Raw genomic sequence first — 23424 nt, forward strand, 5'->3', positions numbered from 1 at the left:
AACTGTCAGCAGCATCGTGTCACTGTTCTTTTCCCCTTTCTCCTTTTCTTTCTTTCATAATAGCAGCAAAAGACCTCATAACCAGGCTGTTGATAGTGGATCCCCAGAAGCGCTACACAGCACGACAAGTACTTCAGCACCCTTGGATCAGAACAGCTGGAAAAACTAACAGCAGAAATTTGCAGAGGGAAGTGACAATAAATATTGAACGCCATTTCCGGGCCCAGCGCCGAAAGGAAGTTGCTGATGAGGGCACGTGAAGTCTCTTCAAGCTCATTTAGTCGTCCTTTTGTTGAATAACAAATTATTTGTGTTTTCTTTTCCAAATGAATTGGGCCTTTAGTGTATAGCTGTTGCTGGCTATCGCCATGCCTGTTTTTTTTTTTTTTTTTTTTTTGTGGTTCTGAGATTCTGAAGGACAGAGATTCACATCCACTTCCCCAGATGGTACTTAAGAGTCTCTCTGTTGACAGCAGTGGGGACTGGATATTTCCTGGAGAGTATCTATTATTTTTCTTTAATTACTGATTTGGGCTTTTACATTACAAAATGTATATCTGTTTTAGATAACAGATGTATGCTTTTGTGGCTGACACTAGTGATGACTCTTCTCTTGTCTTATTTGTATGATATCTTCCAGGAGTTTTGTGTTTATAATGTTTTCAAAATAGCAGTCTGCATACACATCCTGCACTAATTCTCTAAACTGTCTTTTCACCAATTCCTGCTAGTAATGGAGAAGGTGAAGGAGTTAAAAAAAAAGTAAATATATTCTTTAGCTGTAGCATATGTTAAATAAGCAGCAAGATACTATTTATTAAGTTGTGAAGGAAGAAAAATCCTTATAGACTAAATCAGATGTTTTATGATATCTCCCTTGGCAACATCTTTCATTGGATGTTCTCAGGGACAGGGTAGTAGATGGTACAGTGTTTCTGTTAAATTATGGTGGTGCTGTGTAGTATGGTAGTTTCATTTGTTTATGAGAAGTGGGAAGGTATTGTGTCTGATACCTTTTCAAGACTATAATAATAACTTTCAAGGAGCTTTTCTTCCTACTCTGGGAAGTATAAGTTAAGCAATTCTAAGAGAACTTTGGTTCTTTTCCCAAAGGTGTATTTATGGAATGATAACTCAAGCTTTTTCTCATACTGATTTTTTTTCTTAGGAGCCATCCACATGCATCTGTGACTCTTCCATGCTGATGGAAAATACAAAGCTGTGAAGCTGCTTTTGTGATTTCAGTTAATCCTTATCTTCACGGTTCCCCTTTAATCAACACACTTCACAGCTTAATTGACTGTATACACTTTTTCAGTGTAGTTTAGCAATTGTTTAGTTTTTCTCCCCTGTTGTCTTCCCTGGGGACTCTTTCCCCTTGCTTTCATGAGAATGGACAATGAGATGAAATTCCGTTAAAATTCAACTTGGGGAAAAACAACAACTTGTTGGATACAGAAAAGTCTCCCAGGGGAAGTGTCAGATGCTTCATTGCATGTTTTTCTTATAATTTGATTGGATGCGATTTTAAAGAAATCCTGCAGGGAAAAAAATACAGTCCTGAGAAGGGACATGACCTAGAACAGCTTTTGAATCTCAGAATTTTTAGTTAACTAATCAAATCCAAAAAGCACTTGAGTTGTCCATTTTATAATGCTTTGTCCATGAGTTCCATGTTCTAGCAAATAATATTGATGTTAAAATATCAGTGGTATTAGCATTGAATTCATAGCTTGTAGAAATGAATGAGGATATTTTACAATTTCAGAGCTGATGCTCTGACTATGTATTTCACAATCAGAAATGTCAGAAGCATTTCAGAATTAGTAGAACATTTTAATAACTATATGAACCAGAATATTATTTTGGGTGAGTGCTAGTATTTTGTGTGAACTTTCTGAATTACCAAAAAGTGTGGGGTACAGTCATATTTCTGTTTCAATTTGTGACTGTTCTGCTGCAAGAATGATGTATGAAAGTAGAGACAACTTGGCTCTTAAAGGAGAATTGCACTTTCAATTTAACTTATTTTTAATATATATTGGAATAAGACTTGCTGTGGAGTTCAAGAATTTGTGAAACAAACCAGTCAAATCTTTACTGTATGCCCAAGTAGTATCTATATGATATGTCTTACCTCTGCTTTAGAGGCCCTGAGTCAGGAAGACTTTCCCTTTTCCCTTTTTAAGTGCTTTCCTGAGTTAAGGCTATGTGTAACCTAATAGTCTAAAAACATTATGTAGTCTTTGAGTATTAGTAATAACTTCTCCTCTGTTAATTTAAGTCTATTTTGGATAGGAAACTGTGGAAAAATAGCTTCTGACTTGCAATATTATATTTTGTAATTATCTTATTTTTAATATAGTCATTTAGGAATAAAGTTTGAAGTGACAAAAATAATATTTTATTGGCAATGAATCTGACAGTTTGGAGGTTGTGTTACGAGTTGCCTTTTTCACCTTCAAGAACCTGTCTACAGCCTTATTCATAGTGCAGAAGATAGAGCGTTTGCTTGTAATTAATATAAAAGTAATTATTTTTTCAAAGATTTTGGTTTTCTATCAAGTTCTCTGCGTCCCAGACAGACTAAACATGGACTGTGCTGCGAACTGTCACCGCATTGCATCTGTAAGTACAGACACTGCTGTGGCAGCGCTGAGGGACTGGCTTGTTGGTGTTGCTAATAGACATGTGGCGTTAGGCCCTCCTTCAGGTTGGGGGCTGAAAAAGCTTCCAGGTGCTTCTCAGGGTTTTTGCCTCTTTCTTCCTCTCTCCTACTTAGATATTCCTCCTTTTCTCCTGTTGCTTCCAGTGTTCTTGCTCTGCCTCCATGCTACTCTAAGGGGTCCGGGTCCCCAGTCCTTATGGAGTAAGTTGCTTGAAGCAATGAGAACACATATGATTTTGGAAAGCTCAGCCTCAAGCATTGCTTGCTGATGTTGAAAGTTAATAAGATTAGAGAGGTCTCACACAGGAAAACAGTGAAAAGCCCTTATTGGTCTCAAAGATGTCCCCTCACTACTGACTTTTCTCAATCTTTTCCCACTGCATGACATTCAGACTCAGACCTGATCTTTATGCTCTGTAAGACAGTTTCTAACACCTCAACCAAATTCAAACTCTAGAGTTGAGGAGTTTTGCTGTTCTGACTTCCTTTCCTGAGATTTTTCAAATGATTATTGGCTCCTTGGGTGCCGGAGTCATCTTCCCCTTATGCTTGCATTTCTTGGTTGGTTCCTTTGTCTACAGGAGGTCTGAGGAGGCTCAAAGCTGGGGAAGATTAAAGTCTCACAGAGAGCAAGTTCTTGCTTATTTGTTAGGGAGAAGAAATATCCCTCCTTGTCCTTCATTTAATCTGTGTGATTTAGACTTTCATACAGCCTTATATTCCACCGAAAGTAAAACAAGCTGTAGTGTTTCTAACTCTTTAGATACTAACAATGAAGAAAGTCAAAATATACCAGCAAGAAAAACAAACCAAAAACCCCAAAAAGTTAAGTGCGGAAAGTGAATTTGTACTGCAGACCTCAATAGAAAATATCCACTTACAGGAGATTTGCTAGGTCTCGGGCAACAGAAAGGAAGAACCTGTTTTTCCTGCAACCTTTTGCAAATCAGCTGAGTAGGAATCCTTTCATGTTTCTTACAGCTGTTGGTTGCCAGAGATCCTGACCAGGTTCTAGTTATTCCAGGGTTATTTCATTACTCTCTGGTATTGACTATTCCAAAATTTTTAGAAACCAGAGACCCTGACTCTCTGTTATCTTAAATCATAAACATAGTTGGTTGCAGTTTTTACACACTCTCGTATTTTCATGCCCTAACTGTAAGACTTCTCAGACTTTTGAGGCACCAAGATCCAACCATATAGACTTACGTCATCAATGTGTGTCACTAGGAAATTTAATTGCTGGGTCTGCACTTAAAATCACAGTCAAGGCTTTCAACTACAGTAGTGACAAAAGTGGTCACTGCAGTATAGCTGGGGTCTATGTGAGGATGTGCCTCTCCCAGAGATCAGCTGAAGAGTCCAATTAAGCATTTTGAGCATCCTTGAAAGCCAGTGTTACTAGTTTTGTGAATGTTAGGAGTTTCTGAACGTTAAGTCCAGGCTTTTAGTGACTGCCTGTGACTGACAAACTTAGTAGTAACTCTCTCCAGTGGTAAACTTTCCATTGTTTAAAGGTAGAGTGGTCCTTGCATGTCCCCTTACCATTTGTCCACCAAGGTCAACCTCTTCACTTTCAGGTATGTATTATGTTTCATTGATCCTAGACCTCATCTCCCTATTTTCTATCGCCTATTATCTGCCTACTGTCATCTACCTCTCTTCTCCCCTTGGATGACTCTCATTACTGAAAAATGGTGAAATCTTCACATATGAATATGTTTTTCTTCAGGAAACTCTGGCCTTAGAAATGGGACATAGGGATGGGAACAGCACAGGTAAATGAGCAAAATATTTTGAAAGTGTTCAGGCATCTGTAAGTGTACAAAAGATACTAGTGTTTCACATTGCATAGTGCATATCTACCTTAAAATGAACAATGGGAATTTGGTCCTTGCTTGTATCTTTAGCAACCTAATATTTAAAAATGTGTGTCCAAGAGACTTGTGATTGAAACTTGGCAGTACAGCAAGGACTCTGTTTCCTCTGAGACACAGACACTTTGGTTTCTTTTATTCAGGGTCCCTTCTTCTTCACTGAATATTGTTCAGCCATTCTGTGGGATAGCTGAACTGAGAACCCATTAAATCTGCCATCTGCGTTCTGACTGGCATTAGAGGTGGATTTCCCATATCTGTTACTGCAATTTTTGGCTGTGGGGTGAAAGAGGGTTAGTGGGATATTACCCTCTGAGCTGGGGCCTTTTGGGTTATGGTCCTACAGTGAAAGTGAAATTTCTGAGTTGGCTGCTTGCTTTTCTGCAGGTATCCGGATTTGGGGCAGTATTCAGTCTGCTTGAGAATATAGTAGATTTGCTGTGCTTATAAACTGATCTTCCCAAACACAAGTATCAGCCTGAAATCTTTCTCCTACCATTTCTTCTGTTGCCTAGATTTCTCTTAATTTAAGCAACGTATGGAAAATGTTTTTTAAGTTGCTGGGCATGCATTTTTCTGTCCTCTCTGAGTCCACTTGTACAATTCTTTACTGTTGATGTTCTTGTCCTGAAAGGAATATGGGCACTTTAACTGGGCTGACAGTGTATATTGGCACTGTTCGTTCTACAATGTGGTTTATTTGCAACTAGGCTGAAGGTGTAATTTTCTAAATTAAAATACATTATAGACTTCAGCAGAAAAGAGGTTGTTCCTTCGCTCCTGCCTCCCCCCCCCACACCCCGCCCTAAATAAAGGCAAACTATATATTGGATGTTATATTTCAATATTCTTTCCAATAAATTGGGAAACAATTGTGTGGCTGAGTATTTTGAGATTTTTTTTTTTTTCTTCTGACAATTTAACTATCTGGGAAATGCTCATTTTAAAAGGTTTTCAATTTTATTAAGTATTGTATGTACTTTCATTTACACTTAGAGGAGCCATTCTGATGCTGCAGTCCTTTGAATGCTTACAGATATGTTTTTCTTTGCTACTATATGTAATCCCCTTAAAACCAACACAATTATTTGCAAAACTGGAGCTAAGATTTAAACACCTTTTTTGTCCCTGTACTGCATTAATCATGTCTGCTACTATGTTAGAGCAATCATGACAAGCGGAGCTAGCTTCATGGAAGCTTAATGCACACAGAAGTGAATTCTCCCATCATTAATTCTTATTGTGTAAAATTTAAATTTGTTCAGAAAAAGATCTGCTTTGTGGAAACGAGCATTCTGTTTGAAACTGAGTGGGTTGCAAAAAGTGGCTTTTTCAAGGGACACTGTTTCTTAGTAGCTTGTGCATTTTTGAGTTGTGTTATTAAAAATGGTATTTTCCTGCACGCTTGGGGTATCAGCTGAAGCAACGTAAATAAAAATGCATCTGATATCCTGATGGTGTTTTCGAAGAAGCTACCTTCTCTGGGTGTGAGCATGCGTGATAAAGTGGCTGCCAGTGAGAATCAGTACAGGCTCTCATTTATTACATATTGAGACCACAAACGCCTCACTGCTCTTGGAATAACTGTAGACTCTTAGAAATTAATGGCTTTTATGATAATCACACAAAATTATTGCACTGCATTTTAACGGTATGTATAGGCAGCTATTTAAATCTGATCTAATGCTTTGCTGTTAGGAGTGGGGTTCAGCTGTGTTTCCCATGACACTAGCAGTTGAAGTCAGAGTCTAGCGATATTTTTTTTAAAAATGGGCCATTAAAGTTGTCACTGCTACATGCTATTTCTTTGGAAAAGAAAAGATGACCCCTTGTATCATCCAATTTGCCGATTCATTCTGTGCCTTGAGTTATAAACAGATGTTGCATTCATGCAGAATTTGATCTTTTGAAATTAGAGCTGTTTTGATAATTGTAGCAAATGGCAAAACAGAACAAGTAAAGCTAATAACCGTAAACTGTCACTGGAAATGTATTTTTTTTTCTTAATTCAGAAACTGAAACAGAGAGCTGGAACCATGTAAAAATTCAGAGAAATTCAGGATTATTCGTGTAGTAAGTGTTTCAGCAATCCAAGCAGTGACAATACTTGATCTAGTGAGAACACCAAGCCATGCAGCACATTGCTGGGGATAAGCAGGTGCTGCAACAGTCAGCTTCCAAAAGTGTTTGAGATTTGCTGTGTTGGGTAAGGGCTGCAGGACTGAATAAGGGACGCTCTTTCTGATCACTGGAAAAATGTGATGCATCATAAAGAAAAGATTATTCCTGCACTGTCATTGCTCTATTGTTAAAGCTTTCTAGATTTCAGTGACAACCGCTATATTGTAAGAAGGCATTTCTCGTGAAGAATTTCAGTGTAAAACATTTTAGATAGTGTTTAATGTCAAGGATTTCAGCAATGAAGACAATTTTTCTAGAAAATTAAAGTAAATGGATGTTAACTGTCATGGTAAGTTGTCAAGAAAAACCTTATTGGTGGATTTTCAAAAAGAGTGCAATTTTGTGATCCTAAGCATTTGCAACTACCCAGCTTGCAATGTTGACAGTTTTAATGACTTTGTAATGCTTCAGCCTATGAACTTTTTTAACAGGCTCAGAAGAAACCCGTGTGCCTAGTGTAAGGATGGAACTAAATGGGTCAAAAAAATTTTATTCATTTCAGCGTGGCTGGAAGCATACTGGCCAAAATAATGTTCATGGAGTGACTGATGGATGAAAGATATATTATTGACCAGTATTTCAAATGGAAGTGTAATGATGTGTCTTTAAAAATATGAACATGTTGGCTGTTTGGCTAAAGGCCAGCATGTGTTGGGGTAGGGTATTATTTCTATGTACTTTAAATAAAAAAAGAGGGAGAGACACAATGTAAAGTAGCCCCTCACCATTTGAAAGAATAAAAATAATGAAAGAAAAATGTGGAAGAAAAAAAAAAAACAAACCACAAAACACCCAAGAAGAGAAAACGCTGAAGAAAATTGTAACTTTTTCCAAAATGTTTTATTCTCTTAAGTAAATCAATGCTGTGGACAAGTCTAACAGCGCTTTGAGTGAAATAAAAACCATCTTCCCTTCCTGGTGTGTAACATTCCCATGATGGTTCACCAGTTATTTCTGTGTCTGGGAATAACTAATTCCAGACAGATGCTATAGGAACCACTGTCTTTATCCCACCTGGATCGTAATTACCTAACAGGACAGGAAGAGATTCCCTTAAAAGAAATGTAAATAACTCTGAACAAATATTTAGCCACACAAGATTTTTGTGGAAGTTTATTTTTAAATGTTTTCATAACTCAAGCAGTTAATGTTCAAGGGACAAATAGTCAGAGCTGGATGTTAGAATGTGACAGTAATAAACCCCTCCTGACAGATGAAGCCTCACATAAATTAATGGCAAATGACTGGTAAGGTTGCAAAATTAGAATATTCTAAAACCTGTGTTTAGATACACATTTCACCTGGGGAAAGGTTGCAGGAAATAAGAGGAAAACTTGAACAAAGATATGCAGATAAGACCCTTAATGACCAGGAAAATGAATTGGTTGTCTAATTGCCAGAATGAACATCTGAATGTGATGGTCACTGAAAATGATCCTATGTTTCTATTACGATTAAATATTTCTTCTATTTATTTTAAGATCTGATGGTGGGATCTTAAAATCCACCAATAATGGGTTTAGATTATCTCTTTCTGTGAAATATTTGTATGATTTATGTTTGTGCAGTAATTAGCTTTGAAAATTCCACCCTCCATTTAAAATATTTTCTGCTGGTTGTTAATCCAGTTTTTAAGGAAAACAGAAACAGATTTCTGTGACATTAAACTTGGCTCCTATGCACTTGCCATCAGCAGAAATTCCTTCATGAACATCTTCCAAAATGTATATTTTGAAATTAAAAGATCTACTGATGTTTCTGAGGACATTCCTGTGTGTTTCAATGGATCTGAGCTGGTGTATGCCGATGGAGACTTTTGCCCCTTAGTTACATGTAACTATTGCTCAGGGCTTTTCATGTTAGCAGCTTCTGTGGGGAGTGCACGTGTGTTTTAATTATATAAATGCTGTATTCTGTGCTGGCTCTTGTGTAACATTAGTTCTTGGGGCTATCTGCCGGCATTAGTACTTTTCCATGTAGCAGTAAAAAGAATACATTATTCAAAATGTGCTATCAAAAATACTGTAATCAGATCGTTGTTTTAATGAATTGGTGATGGGACTGCTGTGAATTATACCAACAACTAAACAGCCTTTACCAGGAGGATACTTTGGACGAACTCTTGGACAGAGCCTGTATGAGGGGTTCTGGGAAGAAAACAGACAAAGACTTCAGCAGCTTCATTCTAGCAAGGTAAATCACCAGGAACCTGGATTTGCTGTCATTCGATTTGTTTTCAATGCCAAATGGACTGATAGAGGAAGGGTGAGGGTGGGACAGCTTTGGTTTTTAAGTGGAAGCCTCCTTATTAGCAGGCTACAATGGTTTGGATTCTGGGGAAATTTTTTTTCTGCCAGTCCAAACTGCACTTTGTGAGTCTCGAACTAGAAGCTTTTTGGTTCATGTAAGCATACATATTTGCTATTTGGAATAGGACAGTTCTGCAGGGGCTGAAAAAATCGTTAGTGATTTTCATTGGTATATTAGCTATCATACTTCGTTATTTAACTGGTTTTCAGCTGTGGTCTTCTTTGATGAAAAATACCACTTGCAGAACAGGATCTATATTTAAGCCCATATAACCATACATATCTAGATTTTCAAGGTGGCACTTACTTCAGATATGCTTCTTTGGAAAGAGATCCTTTGCATTGCTGAGGTGTGTGGAAATTTTTTGTTAAAATGAAGCTTTTCTACATCCGTGTTAGCTAGTAATAATAACAGGGATGCTTCTGGGGGTCCTCAGAGGCCTTAATGCACTTTAGCTCTTGTATATTTATTAGGCATTAGTGCCTTGATGCCTCAGGCTTTGCAACAGGCCTTCTATAAAAGCACAGCAAGCTGGATTCTGGGGGAGGGATGGTGGAGCAGGGGGGTGCAGGAGAGGTGGGATTCAGCCTGCCCTGCCAGCTGAGCTGATGCTGGGCTGGCTCTGCTGCGGGGAAGAGGGCTGGTGCAGGAGTGCGGAGGTCAGGGGCTGCTGCCGTCCTGCTGAGGAGCAAGAGAGGCTTCACGAGCGCGGAGCAGCAGCGACGTTTGGTTATAGCGAAGCCCTGCCTGACGTCCGTCTGTCCTCCCACTCCTGCAGCCGTGGTCCCCAGCGGCCTTGGGTCAGGGTCCTTCCACCTTGCCTTTGCCACGTCCAACTTTGAAGCCTCCGCTACTAGGAAAGGTGAAAACAGCACTTAGTGCTTGTACGGCGCTTCATGTGTTCAAAGCTCTTCGCAAACATTAGCTAATTAAGCCTCAGCAAGTCCTTATGAGGCAGGTATTTATTCCAGCTGAGTGTTTGCATTCACAATTAAGAATATGCTAGACATAATCCTGCTGTCAATCAGCCTAATTGACTTAAATATCTAATTGGGTAGATTCCCCCAAGCAATTTCACTTTAAAAAAGGTTAGCCCGGGGAGGGGAATGATGCAGTGGAGAAAAACAGTAGAGGAAATTCTCTGTCAGGGAAAGGCAAGGGCAGCTGTCGGTGGTGGTTTTAAAAGCAGCCGGGGAGACAGGAGCTGTTTTATCATTGCTGCAAAGTATCTTCAAAGAGGTTTGAATTAACCTGGTGTTAAAAAGTCAGTCTTTGTGACTGGGTTTGTTTCAACAGGAAAAATGTGAAGATAAAATCCCTAGTAGTAGCAAGGAGTTGCAGTAACAGCAAAGAGAGCAGCAAGGGACTGAGGGATGCTGCTCTGTGCATAAGCACGAGTTCAGACTCCCTCATCTGGACTTTTGTTTTGCTAGAGAATGATGGCTTCCCCTCACATCTTGCAGGAGGTTAGCATGGAACCTGCTTGCTGATGACACCAACATAAGCATTTCTTACTGTGGTGATGAATGGTAGTTAGTATCTAAAGTGTCAGTAGATGGTACTCAAAAGATGAAATATCTTCTGTCTGGGACACATGAGTGTAAGGGCAGCTGGAGATTGGATGATAAGCAGCAATTTTTAGTTATAACCACATATAGTAATGCATATTAAAAGCATTATGTGTACGATAGATACAGCGAACAGATATGATTATTACTCAGTTTTCTTAGCCAGTCAGGTCCGGGGGTGAGCTCAGACTTCACTGAACAGATCCACCAGACTTGGTGCAGTGAGTGGGGGCCTCGTGTGCTCAGGTCCCTCCCTTGCGCTTGCCGCAGCGTGGGCCGTACACGGCACGCTCGCGCCATGAGCTGAGGGCCCATGTGCCGCAGGTCCGGGCTGTCTGCCGTGGCGGGCTGGAGAAGGGGAAGAAGGTCACACATGGGAGGTCTGAGCTGGCAAGTGTGGCCACGGGAAAACCCCAGGCTCAAAGGGGTAGCTAAGAGCTTGCTTGTCTGCTGTGGTCTCCCCTAGACAATTTCCGTGACTCTCCAGGGGACGAGAAGGCATTTCACGAGGCCACCGCTCCATCTACTTCCAAGGTAAGATGCCTGTGGCATTCCTGATGGCCTGTTCTTTAAAAGCTTGAAGAAAAAGATCCTGAGCTCGAAGAAGATGATCTCATATGATTTTCAAGCAATCTGTAATAGTATTTTACTCTTCTTACTGTCAGAAAGTCTTTCCTAACTTCTCTTTTTCCAAGAGAGTTTCTCTTGCCAAAACCTTAGCTCATCGCTTCTGCTCATGGCCAGAATGGGCTTCAAGAACAGGCTATTCCCATTCTCCTTTTGCACCTGAAGATTGTTCCCTCCACAGTCAGTTCTCTAGAGATGAGATGGGGCTGGCTCATGCCTTCAGCTAGAAAATACTTGGGAGATGGGTAAAATTTCTGACATCCTCAGGCCTGTTTTCCAGTAGGCTTAATGTCATTTTCTCAGTTATTATCAATGGCTTGAGCTGATCAGGCCTACAGTGGGATCAATATCTATGCTTAGGTGCATGTTTCATCTTTCTTCACTGTCTACACCTCATTTCAGTGCTACGTGTAAGCCACAAGCACTTTCCAGGTTGGGTGTTGCACCTCCCCCTTTGCACCAGTCTCATTCCTTTATGTGTGGCTGCAGCACATACAAACCTTTATAGATTGGGACATTGCTGCTGGAGAAATACTTTTGAGAACTGAGATTTCGTGGCATTGTATATGAAGATATTAAGTACTTAGATCAGTACTATAAGCTTTAAGAAAAAGAAGGTCTACAAAGACTGTTTAAAATACCTTCTGTAGGGCAGCATCCAGAGACCCTCCAGGGTGGACTCTTGTTGTGCTAGGGGAGCTATAAGCACGGTGTAAGCAGCACCTTTCAATCAAAAAAAAAAAAAAAAAAATCCAATGCCTTGCTTCAAAATTTCTCTACTGAAATCAATCCTTGTGGAAATTCACAGTGAAAGTGAGCAGCAACTAAAATTTTTGCAATTGCTGCAGAGAAACCATGTTCTTGCCTGCATCCTTTGTGAGACTCTGCAAACTTGGCCTTGAAAAATAGATGTGTCTGTAGATTGAAGATGACAAGTGTTACAGTATGAAATGAAAAATGATACAGCTTAACCTGTTGAAAATGTTGCTTTACATATTGTGACACCAAGAAGGTTTATGTCAAAGTAAAATCCAATAATGTTACTGTGTTTTAAAAGCAAATTCTGCTTTTGTGATCACCCATTTCTTATGAATGGTGGTAGGAATGATGGTTTGAAACAAAAACATCTGAATAAATTTGCAAAGAGCTTTAAGCATGAGACAGATACTTGGGGGTTCTTCCTCATTTTTCTTGTATTCTGATGAAATTTCTTTGATGAAGTTCATCAAAAGGCTGCTAACACCTGGAAAAATCATGTACTCAGATAATATTACTCTAAGTTTCAAATTAGCGTGGGCTTACCCTTTCAGGGTCTCCCTATAAAATTGGGCCCTTGCAATTTTAGGAAACTAAAGCTTGACACTACATTTTGTTACGTAACACGTGTGTGCATGTCTGTGTTGACTCTGATGATTCTATGTGTTTGTACTTATCTAATTTTTTCCAGTGATGCTGACTTGTCCCAGAAGCGATACTGCTCAGAGTACAAAACACTTGAGAGGATTTTTCTATTAACTAAAATGATAGAGGTTCACAGCGCTGCAGTGTCTTGAAGTGTCTCTTGAAGTGAAGAGCCTTTTAGGTAATTCTATCTTTCCTACAGCACTTTTGATATTTTAGCAAAAAAACTCACCTCTCATGATGTGTCTGTATTTAGGCAAAGTGACATCCAGAAGATAAACAGGAGAAGTACTTGCTGAATATATTTATCACACATTTGTAGTATTTGTCACGGCTGGGGCTGCATGACCTGCCAGCTGGTCTGTTTATGGACGACAGAAACCTTTATTTCTAAACTCATAAGAAAAATGGAAGTGGAGAGGACAGGAAAGGAAAGATAAATGAGAGGAGAAAGAGAGAGGTGAAGGACAGCATCTGGCTGAACGCTTCTGCCACGGTTGCCGTGACCTTGTGCGGGAACGGAGCTGCGGGTGACCCACGGTGCCACGCTGCCAGGCTGAGCTCACGGGTGTTTGGTGCAGGCTGCTCGCTCCCAAATTAGACCTGCCCGACACTTTCCTCCTTCGTGCTCATACTGCTGTGAGGTCTTTCTGTTTATTAGTATTCCAGGTAACTGGTGAGTTCACTTGCCTGCTTGGTAAGGTCTCCTGTGCCAGGCAGAGCATGGCTTTCTTGCACCCATTTCAATTTTCCATCAGAGCCATTCAGCTCTTATAAAAACCTCTTCAGAGCAGTATACTAAAAGCACTGGAGCTTTCTTATCCCTTGCACGTGGCATAGCTACTGGGAAATATTTGTTAGATGGACGCACTTCTTTCTCATCTTAATAGATGTGTGCATTTTCTTTTTCTTCCCGACAATTTCCATTAATGGACAATAACACTTGTATAAACTATTTCCCACAGGGCTCTCTTCCTTGCCAGGAGTGAATTATTTAATGTATTCCTGCTTCAGGCAGCTGGGGTATACACGGAGAAACTCTACCATGCTCAAGAAGATCTTCTCTGGCCAATGTGCCCCAGGGTACCCTGTGAGTGCACAACTCCAGCCAAAGCCTGGGAGCCATATGCGAAAAACTACTGGTGAGCATGTCTTAAATGCTCTGTTTCTGGCCCCAAGATCTTCAAAGCTTCGGAGTCATGCAGTAAGCCTGCGAAACACCCAGTGTAGCAGTGAACTGATAGTGAAGGGAGGGTAGAAAGGGGGAGGTGGGTGCCCACTGCTGCCCAGGCCAGCGGTACCAGATCTGCCTCAGCTTGCTGATGGCCCCGGGAGCTGCGTGTGGAGCCAGGGGCACGCTGCTGTGTGATGCAGCACCTTCAGGGGGGTGGTACTTGTCCCCCGCAAGCAGCAGGGCTGCTCTCCTGGGAGGTGAGGTGCCAGAGGAGGAGGAGGAGGCAAGTGCTGGCCATGAGTGGGACCACAGTTTGCTCTCTCAGACCCTCTGGCAGCCCTGCCCATTCAGCTGGTCCCAGAAAAACCCACCCTGTGACTTTTCCCTCTTCTATAAGACATCTGTAATAGAGGACTTTATTCATTGCTCATTCACTGGCTGGGTTTCATACTATAAACACACAGGGGTTTTGCCCGACTTATCCCTACAGTGCTTTGCACAACCATAGGCTTCTGATTTTTCCTTCCCCTTCAAATATTTTAGTTTTATTACGGTTTGCGAGGCCGGGGAGGCCACCGGGTGGTGCTCTTGGCACAGAAATGGGGGGACTCGGGCACTGCGGGGTGCTCCTTTCTGCCCGGGAACTGGCTCCACATAAAGGTTTTGGTTTGGCTGCAGCACTAATTTGCAAATGAACTTTGACACAAACAGCTGTTTCTCTCCAGGATGCACAAAAGTCCCCTGACTTTGAAATGAGTCCAGAAAAAGCATTTTTAAAATAGATGGCTTCTCACAATATCTCCAGAGGGAAACAAAAAGACCAGTTTTGGAACAGGAATATTCTCGATAACCCCTCAGCAGGGACTGTGGTCCAGAGGATGACTCTGATGACATCCTACTTCTGCACCAAAGAGGGCTGGGGACTGGGTGCAGTGGTGTAGCTTTTGGGACACATACCACAGCTGCCGTGGGCAGCAGGTGTGGAAATTTGGTATTCTTGTTCTGAATCTCCCCAGGGAAAAATGTTGAGGAGGCTCCTTCCCTTTGCCTCCTTCCCTGGGAAGCTTCTCTAGCATTGCTGGCTCCGGGGGGCTGCCCCGGGGGGAGCCCATCCCGGTGGGGAGGTTCCAACAGGGATCTCTCAGCCATCCCCGTAGTGCATGCCAGTGCCCAGTCAGACACCTCAGCTGCCTCTGCGGGAACAGGGCTGACACCCTGAATGTGGTTGCAAAGTCGGTCTTCTCTCCTTCTCCCACCGCCATCCCTCGAGCTTTCCCCCTTGGGAAAACCTACACCCTGTTTTTTTCCTGGCATTGTTTGACAGGTGCAAACCGTGCCTGTAGCAAACACCCTTCAGCAGCAAAAGACAGCTTGTGTTTTTTACAATTTGATGGCTTGGCCGTTTTGGCCGCTGTTTTGACCTCACGTTGCGTTCAGCTTGTCTGCTTTGGAGATAAACACCAAGATTTGTGCCGGTTGCAGAGATGAGCGGAACAGTTGTTAGCGACATGTCATCTGACACCATCAGATACCAAGGAGGATCCAGATCGAGGTGAACAGGGAACAGTCTTGTAAGTCGTGTCCCTGAGTGATAAATAGTTTGAGGGTGGATGAAGATGCTGGAGATAAAACGTGTTATTTTGTTCCGTATCTTACTAAGCTCTGTGGGCTGTTTTCTTTCCTCTGAGTCAGAGCTGAGGAGCTTTGTCACTCTGCTGTGCTAAGGCTGACCTGTGCTGCTGAAGCTTAGACACCGTGGTCATGGACCAGCCATTTCTAAGCAGCTGAAACTGCTGGGGTAGACAGGAGGCAGCTGAAACACGGGGCGGGTGTTTATCTCCAGGCAGGGTCTCAGAGGAGAACTTGGGATCTCAGCAACATCCCTTTCCCCAGCTTTTTTCCCCGTCTTTTTTTCTGCTATGAGCAAATACTCAAAATTTTTTGCTCTCTGCTTCAAGTTCCTGCGCTCATTTTCCCCACACCGGCCTCCAGCATCCTCATGAGAAGATGAGGCACCTGGCAGAGAAAAGGCCTTTGAGATGCTGGTGAGTGCTTCTGTCCCCACCGCAGGAGATGGTGGCCAGTTTGTAGTCACCAGCTTTCATTTCGGGCACAGTGCAGGTGCTGTAATGGCGCTGGCCTTTCCAAATTACAGCCTGGAACCGGCTGCCCCGATACACAAAACATTGACCACTGGTGCTGCTGTTGTAGCGGGTTATGTTAAAAATGAACAGACACCAGAACGAAACACTGGCGTGTCTGTGTGCAGTCAGCCTTTAATGGCTCATCACTGCTCTTAACCACCGCACAGCCAGTGTCCGACAGCAGATTTATTTCTTCCTTTATTTTCAGGCTGTACTCAGGGAGCCTCAGATATTTATATTTCCCTTGCAATGGCCAGTAAAACAGTTGCAACCACCTCTGGTTCCTGATTCTTCAGGCCATGACAGGTATTCTGCTGTTTGTGTTTGTTTTGTTTTTTTTCCCCAAGTTTTGAGACTTGATCTCTCAAGCTGTGGATTTCAGCCATCGCTCAGCTGCGGCAAGGTAGCCCTGACACACTGACTGCAGGTCCCTGTCCTGCACTGACTGCAAGGAGTACACCCTTGAACCCGGGGTTTGAGCCTGTGGAAGAAAGGCCACCACCGAGCCTGGTGAAGTGCATTAGTTTTGCAAGTCTGGCTGAATTAGCCTTATACTGTATAAAAAGCTTTCTGATGAGGAAGGCTGTGATGACAGCAAAGCTGTTCTTGGAGTTGAGTTAGGCTACACGAGCTCTTTGAGCACTGATACGCAGATAACTCACCTGATGCCATCATGACATCCTATTTACTAAGGGTGTGTAGAGATACCTCATGGAAGACAGATTTACAGATATACTTGCACTCTGTGTCAACCGCTTTTACTTTTACTGTGTAAAACACCCAGCTCTACAACCAACCAAATGGAGCCAAAGCTCCGTGAGATGAAGCAAGGCTTCTCATTTTAGAGAAAATAAGTTTCTCTGCATCGGCTTTGGCTTTTTTTTTTGTGCTGTGATTTGCTTATATTCTTACATTCTTCCTTCTTTAAGAGACAAAAATAGAAAAGATAAACTTTCAGATGCTTGTAAAGCACTTTGAAAATGTATATAGATCTGATTTAAAATCTGTTGAAAGAAATGGAAATTTTTATGATGGATGAAAATTCATTCTCCTTCTTGGGTTAGGCTGACCCTCCTCTAAGGCTGTCCTATCAAATGGGCAGGATGGGGAGAAGCAGATTCTCTGAGGGTGTTTCCCTCTATTATTTGATCACAAAACAATGGCTAGGGTCCAAACAATTCTGGGTTTCCCAAAAATGCAGAGGGCCTGTGCATCCTGCTGTTCATGGGACCTGAGCACGTTCGTCCCACCAGGATGCCAGTGGCTGAGGTGAAATCGATGGGGAAGAAGAAATGGGTATGTTCACTAAAGAGCCCATTAGTATGGAAAGAGGGAAAAGACGAAGGAAGGTACCAAGAAAGTGATGTGGTATGTGTGCTTGCAGTATGTCCTTCTTTCACAAGAGGTCTCTCTGTTGTCTTGCAAAGCTTGGGCGAGCTGAATTTGCTAATAAAAAGTCCAGCTATGAGGGAGCTCCTCCTCAGACACTTTTTTAAAAAATATTTTTGATAATTAAAATGGTACCAAAATGAGATGGAATACGTTTTGTATACCCATCATATATATATATATATATATTTATAAACAATTCCTTTTAGCAACATATATCATTAGAGTTTTTAGATTTTAAAATCAAATGAAATTAAAGTGATCATTCTTGGAAAGGAAATAGGTTATGGGGTCCAGTAGGTATAGTAGGCCCTCTCCTTCTTCTCATAGATCAAGACTTTCCTGTTCTTGAGATAGAATGTACTGTTCAGTTGAAACTAAAAGACTTGATTTTAAACATTTTTCTTATTCCCAGAAACTTGAACTACCAAAATGACAGTGCTGCTGGCTCAATGGCAGCTGAGACTAGATTGGGTTGTAAACAGTTCTGCATATACTGCTGGCTCTCTCCATGCGTCTCTGCCTTGTGCTTTCCTACTAGTTGTAGCATGTGCCCAAAAGCAGGACCCAAGACCTTGAACCATCAGCATGTCTGGTAGAGACCCTGCACAGGGCTGTTGCAGGAGTAATGAAGTCAGAGGCAGAGATTTGTGACCTGAGGTGGACCATGAGCCATAAGGCTTGATTAATTCATCACAGGTAGCCCTTGTTCTTGTGAAAATGCTCATCAGAAAAGTAAGCTGTAGGCAAGGGGAGACAAAATTCTATGAATGTAACAAGTAGAATGGAAAATAATTTTCTTTAAAATTTCTCTTCTCAGCTGTAGGTGGAAGTTAGAGCCCTTCTTGTGCTGGCAGTGACTGAAGGACCGAGCCCTGTGGACATCTGGCTGTGGGGAGAGCTCATGCCCCAGGACCTTGGGGTGACCCTGCTTCCCCCAGCAGAGGTGGGCACTGACATGACTGGGGGGTTTGCTCTGGGCTACCACTGCTTTCTCTTCCCTGGTGTGAGTCCTACAGCATCTTGTCTGTCTCCTTGACACTGCTGGCTGGTGTTTAGTAAAAGGCACAAGATATAGGTCTTGGAGTTTCTAAACAGGCTGAGAAATCCTTTGAGGGGCATTGAAATTTGCCTCTGGAGAAGGGAGCCTACGTGTGCACAGGTGAGGGATGCATCAGTGTAGTACTGGATTAAGTAAGAGGACACACAAGTACTGAAAAAATCATAATTACACTGATTTGATGGCCTGGAAACTAAATGGGATGATTAGCATGCTTGGGAAATAGTTTGCTTTAAAAGAAATTTCCTGTCTAGAACGTACTTTCAACAAGAAATTATATTCTGCTGATGCTCTTGAAAGAGTTATGGGAGCTGTTTACATGCACAGTTTAAGGAAAAAAAGCTACATTTGAAATGTAATTTGCTTAGCACATCTTGAGGTGAAAGTGGCCAGAACTCTATGAAACCATGATGAAAATATCTGTGTGTGTGCTGCGGGCGGTTACTACCTGGTCTGAATGTTCAGGCCAAAAGAATGATGAGGGTGAATTTCCTAGACCTCCTGTACAGATTTTATTTAAAAGTAGGTCACTGCAGCACCTGAAAGTTCATGAGTAGCTGCCAGGTGTCAGGCATGTCCCTGTGACAGGGCTGAAGTTGAAGGGACAAGGTGCAGGGTTTTGATTTTTGTATAAAAAATGGGAATTTGTTGAGCAACTGTGTGCATACATCATCTGTGAGCAGTAGGTGGTGTGCTCTTTTTGATGACCACTGAAATGTGGATTTGATATCCTGCTTTATAGACCACATGCAGCACTGAGTTGCTTACAAGGAACGTGTTTTGGAAGTAAGCCTTTTGGAGAGACACTTTTTTAAAGCAGGTGCCTCCAAGACTGAGGAGCTTTGGAGGTTATACAGTTTTCCTTAGCCTAATAAAGAATCTTGGGAATAAACAAATTTTCTTGCAGTCCATCACCTGGAGCCTGGTTACATCCTTGGAGAACACAGAGAAGCTTCAGAAGACAAACCAGGGACTCCTCTGCTTCCTCAACCTCTCTCCCTGTCTCTGTGCTACAGGCACTGCTTTGAGCTAGGTTTCTCTACATAGAAAAACCCCACCAAACCTTACTGATTCCCATCATATTTCAAATCTTGTTTGATAATCAGCTGATACACCGGCCTATGTATACAAATTTCTCTCTCCCTGGGCTTTTTTTTTTTTTTTAATGTTACCTTTATAAATCCCCTGGAAGAAAACCAGTGGGTGTAAGAAACTTTTTGAAGGAAAAAATTCTCAAGACATGATTATGAGGGTTGAGATCAATCATACTCACAAGTTCACAAGAATAAAAACTTCAGGATTGGGTCCTTTAATCTGTATACATAAAAATGCTGAGGGGGGCGTGGGGGGGTGGGAGAGGGGCGAAGGCTGCCAAGTAGTTTCTGTTAGAGAATCAGCTGATTGCACAAGTTCAGAAAATGCGTGGCTTATAACAGTCTTTATTATCCAGGCACATTTGGGTTAGAGACTGCATCTGTCTTGCCTTGAATGGAGCATAAATGGCAATATGGTTCTGCTTGATGCTGCAGAAACCCCTAAGGTTTATGTAGGCTTTAAATGTTGAGCTCTGAGTTTATCTGTTCCCATTTGAAAAGGCACCTGAGTTTAAATATCTAATCTGACTTCTTTCAGCTCTTAAAATAATAAAATAAAATGGGTTTGAAAGGGAATCAAATATAACATTTAAAAAAATAATCCTTTTGGTGGTTTCTGGTTTTGCTCTGTCTGATTTGCTGGATAAGCACTTAAGCTCTGCTGGGGTTGATTCATAAGATAAAGTTGTAATGTGTTATCCCATATATATCTCTGATTATCTTTTATGAGATGGAATGTCACACCTGCCAAAGTGTTAAACATAAAATATCTTTATAAGGCATCTTTTATCTCAAAGAGCTCCATGCAGCACCGAAATGGTGCTCCAACCTTCCAGATGGTGGGGACCATTACTGCTGGGTGAGTCATGTTTTCAGAGATGAGTGAAGGATTTGGGATTTGGACCCATAAGCCTGATCTCATCTTATGCTCTTCCCTGCAGTCAGAAAAATTTCTGTTGTGTTGCAGGGAACAACTGCTTGACTTGCATGGTTTAAATCAAATCAGGATCAAAGCACTTCATTGATTCATTATGGGCATCTAATAAACTGGCAAGCAGTGAACTCTACCAGATTTAACAGTATTAACAATCCAACAGATAAACCATGGGACTAGATACTTACAAGGGTTTGCCTGCTGCTGTTACCACTTTTCTCCCCACTGCTGCAAATTTTCATGCATCTTCCACACTTGTTTCTAAGCTGATGCCTTTTCTCAAGTCTCTTGGGAATTCCCCACCCGTTTCTGTTTAATCCATCTAATTGCTGTCTTAGGGAAACTCTGTAATTGTTAATTTCCTTTGGGCAAGGTGAATTTTGGGACAGGCACCTTCTCAGAACAGATGTCTCAGGTCTTTATTTGCAAGCACTGTTGGCCCCTGCATCCCTCTCACACCATCCCTTTGTTATTCAGGTGCAGGTATCCCTATGTTGCTGTAAGTTGTGCTTCTTTGTAGAATTTGAAGTAAAAAAAAATTAATCTGTTGATGGAGTATTTTAAAAAACCCAAGTGGCTTAGACACACCAAATTGTGTCACTTTGTGAAACTGGGACTCAAGTTCCCAGGGTGCTATTGAAAAATCTGTGCATGGTGATTTTTCTAAGGACCCTCGCAGCAAAGAGCGCCTTGAGTGAAAATCCCTGTGAGCTCTTCAGTGTACGTGCAGAGTGTGCAGCTTCAGGTTTTACAGTCTCATCTGGAAGACCATCTGTCTGTACTGTGCATGGGATCCGAGAGCATCCAACAGCAGGCTGTAAAGAGGTATGTTCCCCTCAGAAGACAAACATCTCAGCCTGGGCAGCTCACCAGCCCCGCGGCTGCTGCTTTGGGGTTAGCAGAGCGACGTCGTGTCCGTGCGCGTTGTCCTGTGGCTGGAGCTGGGGAAGGACTTGCCTCGTGGTGAGCAACGGCTCGTGGAAACTGCTCGCCTTTTGGGTGGCAGAATGGCCACGCGTGGTCGCAGGGAGCCTTGGCCCACGTCCCAGCAGGGATGGATTCCTCCTGCTGGTGCCCAGTTAGTGGGCTCACTGTCCTTGCACTGACGCCGGTGCAGCAAGAACCTGTGGATTAGATGGATTCCTTAAAAAAAAACATGGGCTCAGGCACGCAGGTGTTCCTGAACCCCAAGAAACAATCGGGTCCCCAGGCAGCAATGCTGTTCTCCTTACAATTTCTCTCTCCTGATGTATTTTTGAGAGAGAAGTTAGTGTTTACAGACTGCCTGTGCAGGTGTGCTTTTGTTTGCATTTTCATTCTTAAACAGAGCGCAGGAGGCTCTTGTTGCTCTGGGGTGAGGAAGCCCTGCCAGAAAAAGCACCGAACTTTTCAACTTTCTTGGGAATATGGAAACGAAAAAAATGAGGAACATAAAAACTGAATTTCCTTTCAAATTCAAATAGCTGGGAATGAATACATCTGATGTGTGTCAGCTTGCCAGACAGAACTGTTCTCTCAGAGTCTCCATGGGTCCTTGCATGGAAGTCTAATGTTTCTGCTCTAGAGAAATCATAAAAGACACCCATTAAATAGACCCAGTATTGATAAAGATATTTAGACACCAGTTCAATAAACATCAGGCTGTTCTTAAGGGAGTATATATTCCATGAATAAATGTGCCTCGAACTCTTTAATTCCTGTGGTACAGGTCAGACCTTCTAAGTTATCTATTTTCCTTGGAGCTGCTTAGATTTTTGTGTATGCTTGAGTGAATCTTTCATTGAATTCAGTGCCTGAGATGATGATAAGCTTGCTTAATGTCTTTACAAAGAAACCTAACTAAAATCATCCAGCTACTGTGGTCCTGAGAGCTGTACACCAAGGCTATATTTATCCTGCAATGAACTGTTCTCGCACTATACAGGGGTTACGTAGGTGTGATAAGGCCCTTCTTAACGATGGTTTCTCATAATGTCTGTTCAGAGCTCGGAGAGAAGCTGCAGGGGATGAGAAGCCTCCCTGGTCTCAATGTTTCATTGTCCTGCCTTGGACTCGTGGCCTCTCCTGCAACACGAGCTCCTTGTGCTTTGTCTTCTTTGTCCTTTTTTTCCATTGCAGAGAGAAGTGCGCAGCTCTACTTTAGTCTTAGGTAAAATAACAGCTGAGATCCTGGTGACTGGCAAGGGCCTGTTTCCCTCTGCCCCTAGCACCCCAGCAGTCCAGAGTCCTTCTCCATCCTCTTCCCCCTGTGTCTTGTTCTCCTTCCACTGTGGGGTTTGTGTTGCACAAGCTGCTTCCACAGCTTTCTGGGGTGCACTTTAATCACACCCCTGCAGGCAGGGTTGTCACATACTGTTAACAATGCTTCCTGGGAAATACATGTAAGTTGCTGGCTGTCTTTTTCTAGCAAAAGCCCGTGAAAAGTGTACATGGATATGCAGAAGGAATACTGATATGTATGAGACACAGAATAAAGACAAAAAGCAGGCAGTCTGTTTTCTCTAGATTAAGTAGGTGAGAAATTGTATGTCCACCACAAACTGGAACTGAGCCTAAATGTGGTACTTGGCAGAGTGACTGAGCAGTTCAGGTATTTGCCAGCCTTTTTGCTGCTAAGCTGCTTTGCAACCCCCAGCCTAAGTTAATAGTAATTAAGAGCCTAATCTAAAAGCTGATGAACATTTTCTGTGGCTAACAGAAAGGTCCTTCCAGAAGATCGTATCTACTTTTTCACTTGTCAGTAGCCCAGATGAAATAGGGTATGCGCTTGCATAGGCTGCTGCAGGACGGAGACCTTATCTCCGGGGTGCTTGGTATCTTCCCTGACCACAAGAAGCACCATCTCTACCCATCTTTCTGCTTTCAGGACATAAACAAACATGTCTTCTGACTTTGTCCCTTTAATACAGGCTGGGGCATTTTGCAGAGCAGTGATAAAGCTCTTTCCCTGCAGCTGAAGTCAGGATGTGCTGTCAGCCCTGACTTGATATATCCTTC

General features: G+C 42.1%; 1 protein-coding gene across 5 annotated transcripts in view; it reads left to right on the forward strand.

Moving 5' to 3' along the window:
• DCLK3 (doublecortin like kinase 3) overlaps positions 1-5429 on the forward strand; it is a 30333-nt gene extending 24904 nt beyond the window's left edge. For 2 of the 5 annotated variants that reach the window (XM_042806518.1, XM_009962590.3), the window contains exon 5: positions 64-5429. In XM_042806518.1, the coding sequence (XP_042662452.1) occupies positions 64-260 (197 nt within the window). In that variant the 3' untranslated portion in view covers positions 261-5429. The remainder of the gene's footprint in view (positions 1-63) is intronic. The other 3 variants (XM_042806519.1, XM_042806520.1, XM_042806521.1) reach the window with 3 other exon arrangements.
• The last annotated feature ends 17995 nt before the right edge of the window (positions 5430-23424 follow it).

This window comes from Tyto alba, unplaced genomic scaffold (genome assembly GCF_018691265.1).
Source record: "Tyto alba isolate M040663 unplaced genomic scaffold, T.alba_DEE_v4.0 Super-Scaffold_46, whole genome shotgun sequence".
Lineage (NCBI taxonomy): Eukaryota > Metazoa > Chordata > Aves > Strigiformes > Tytonidae > Tyto > Tyto alba.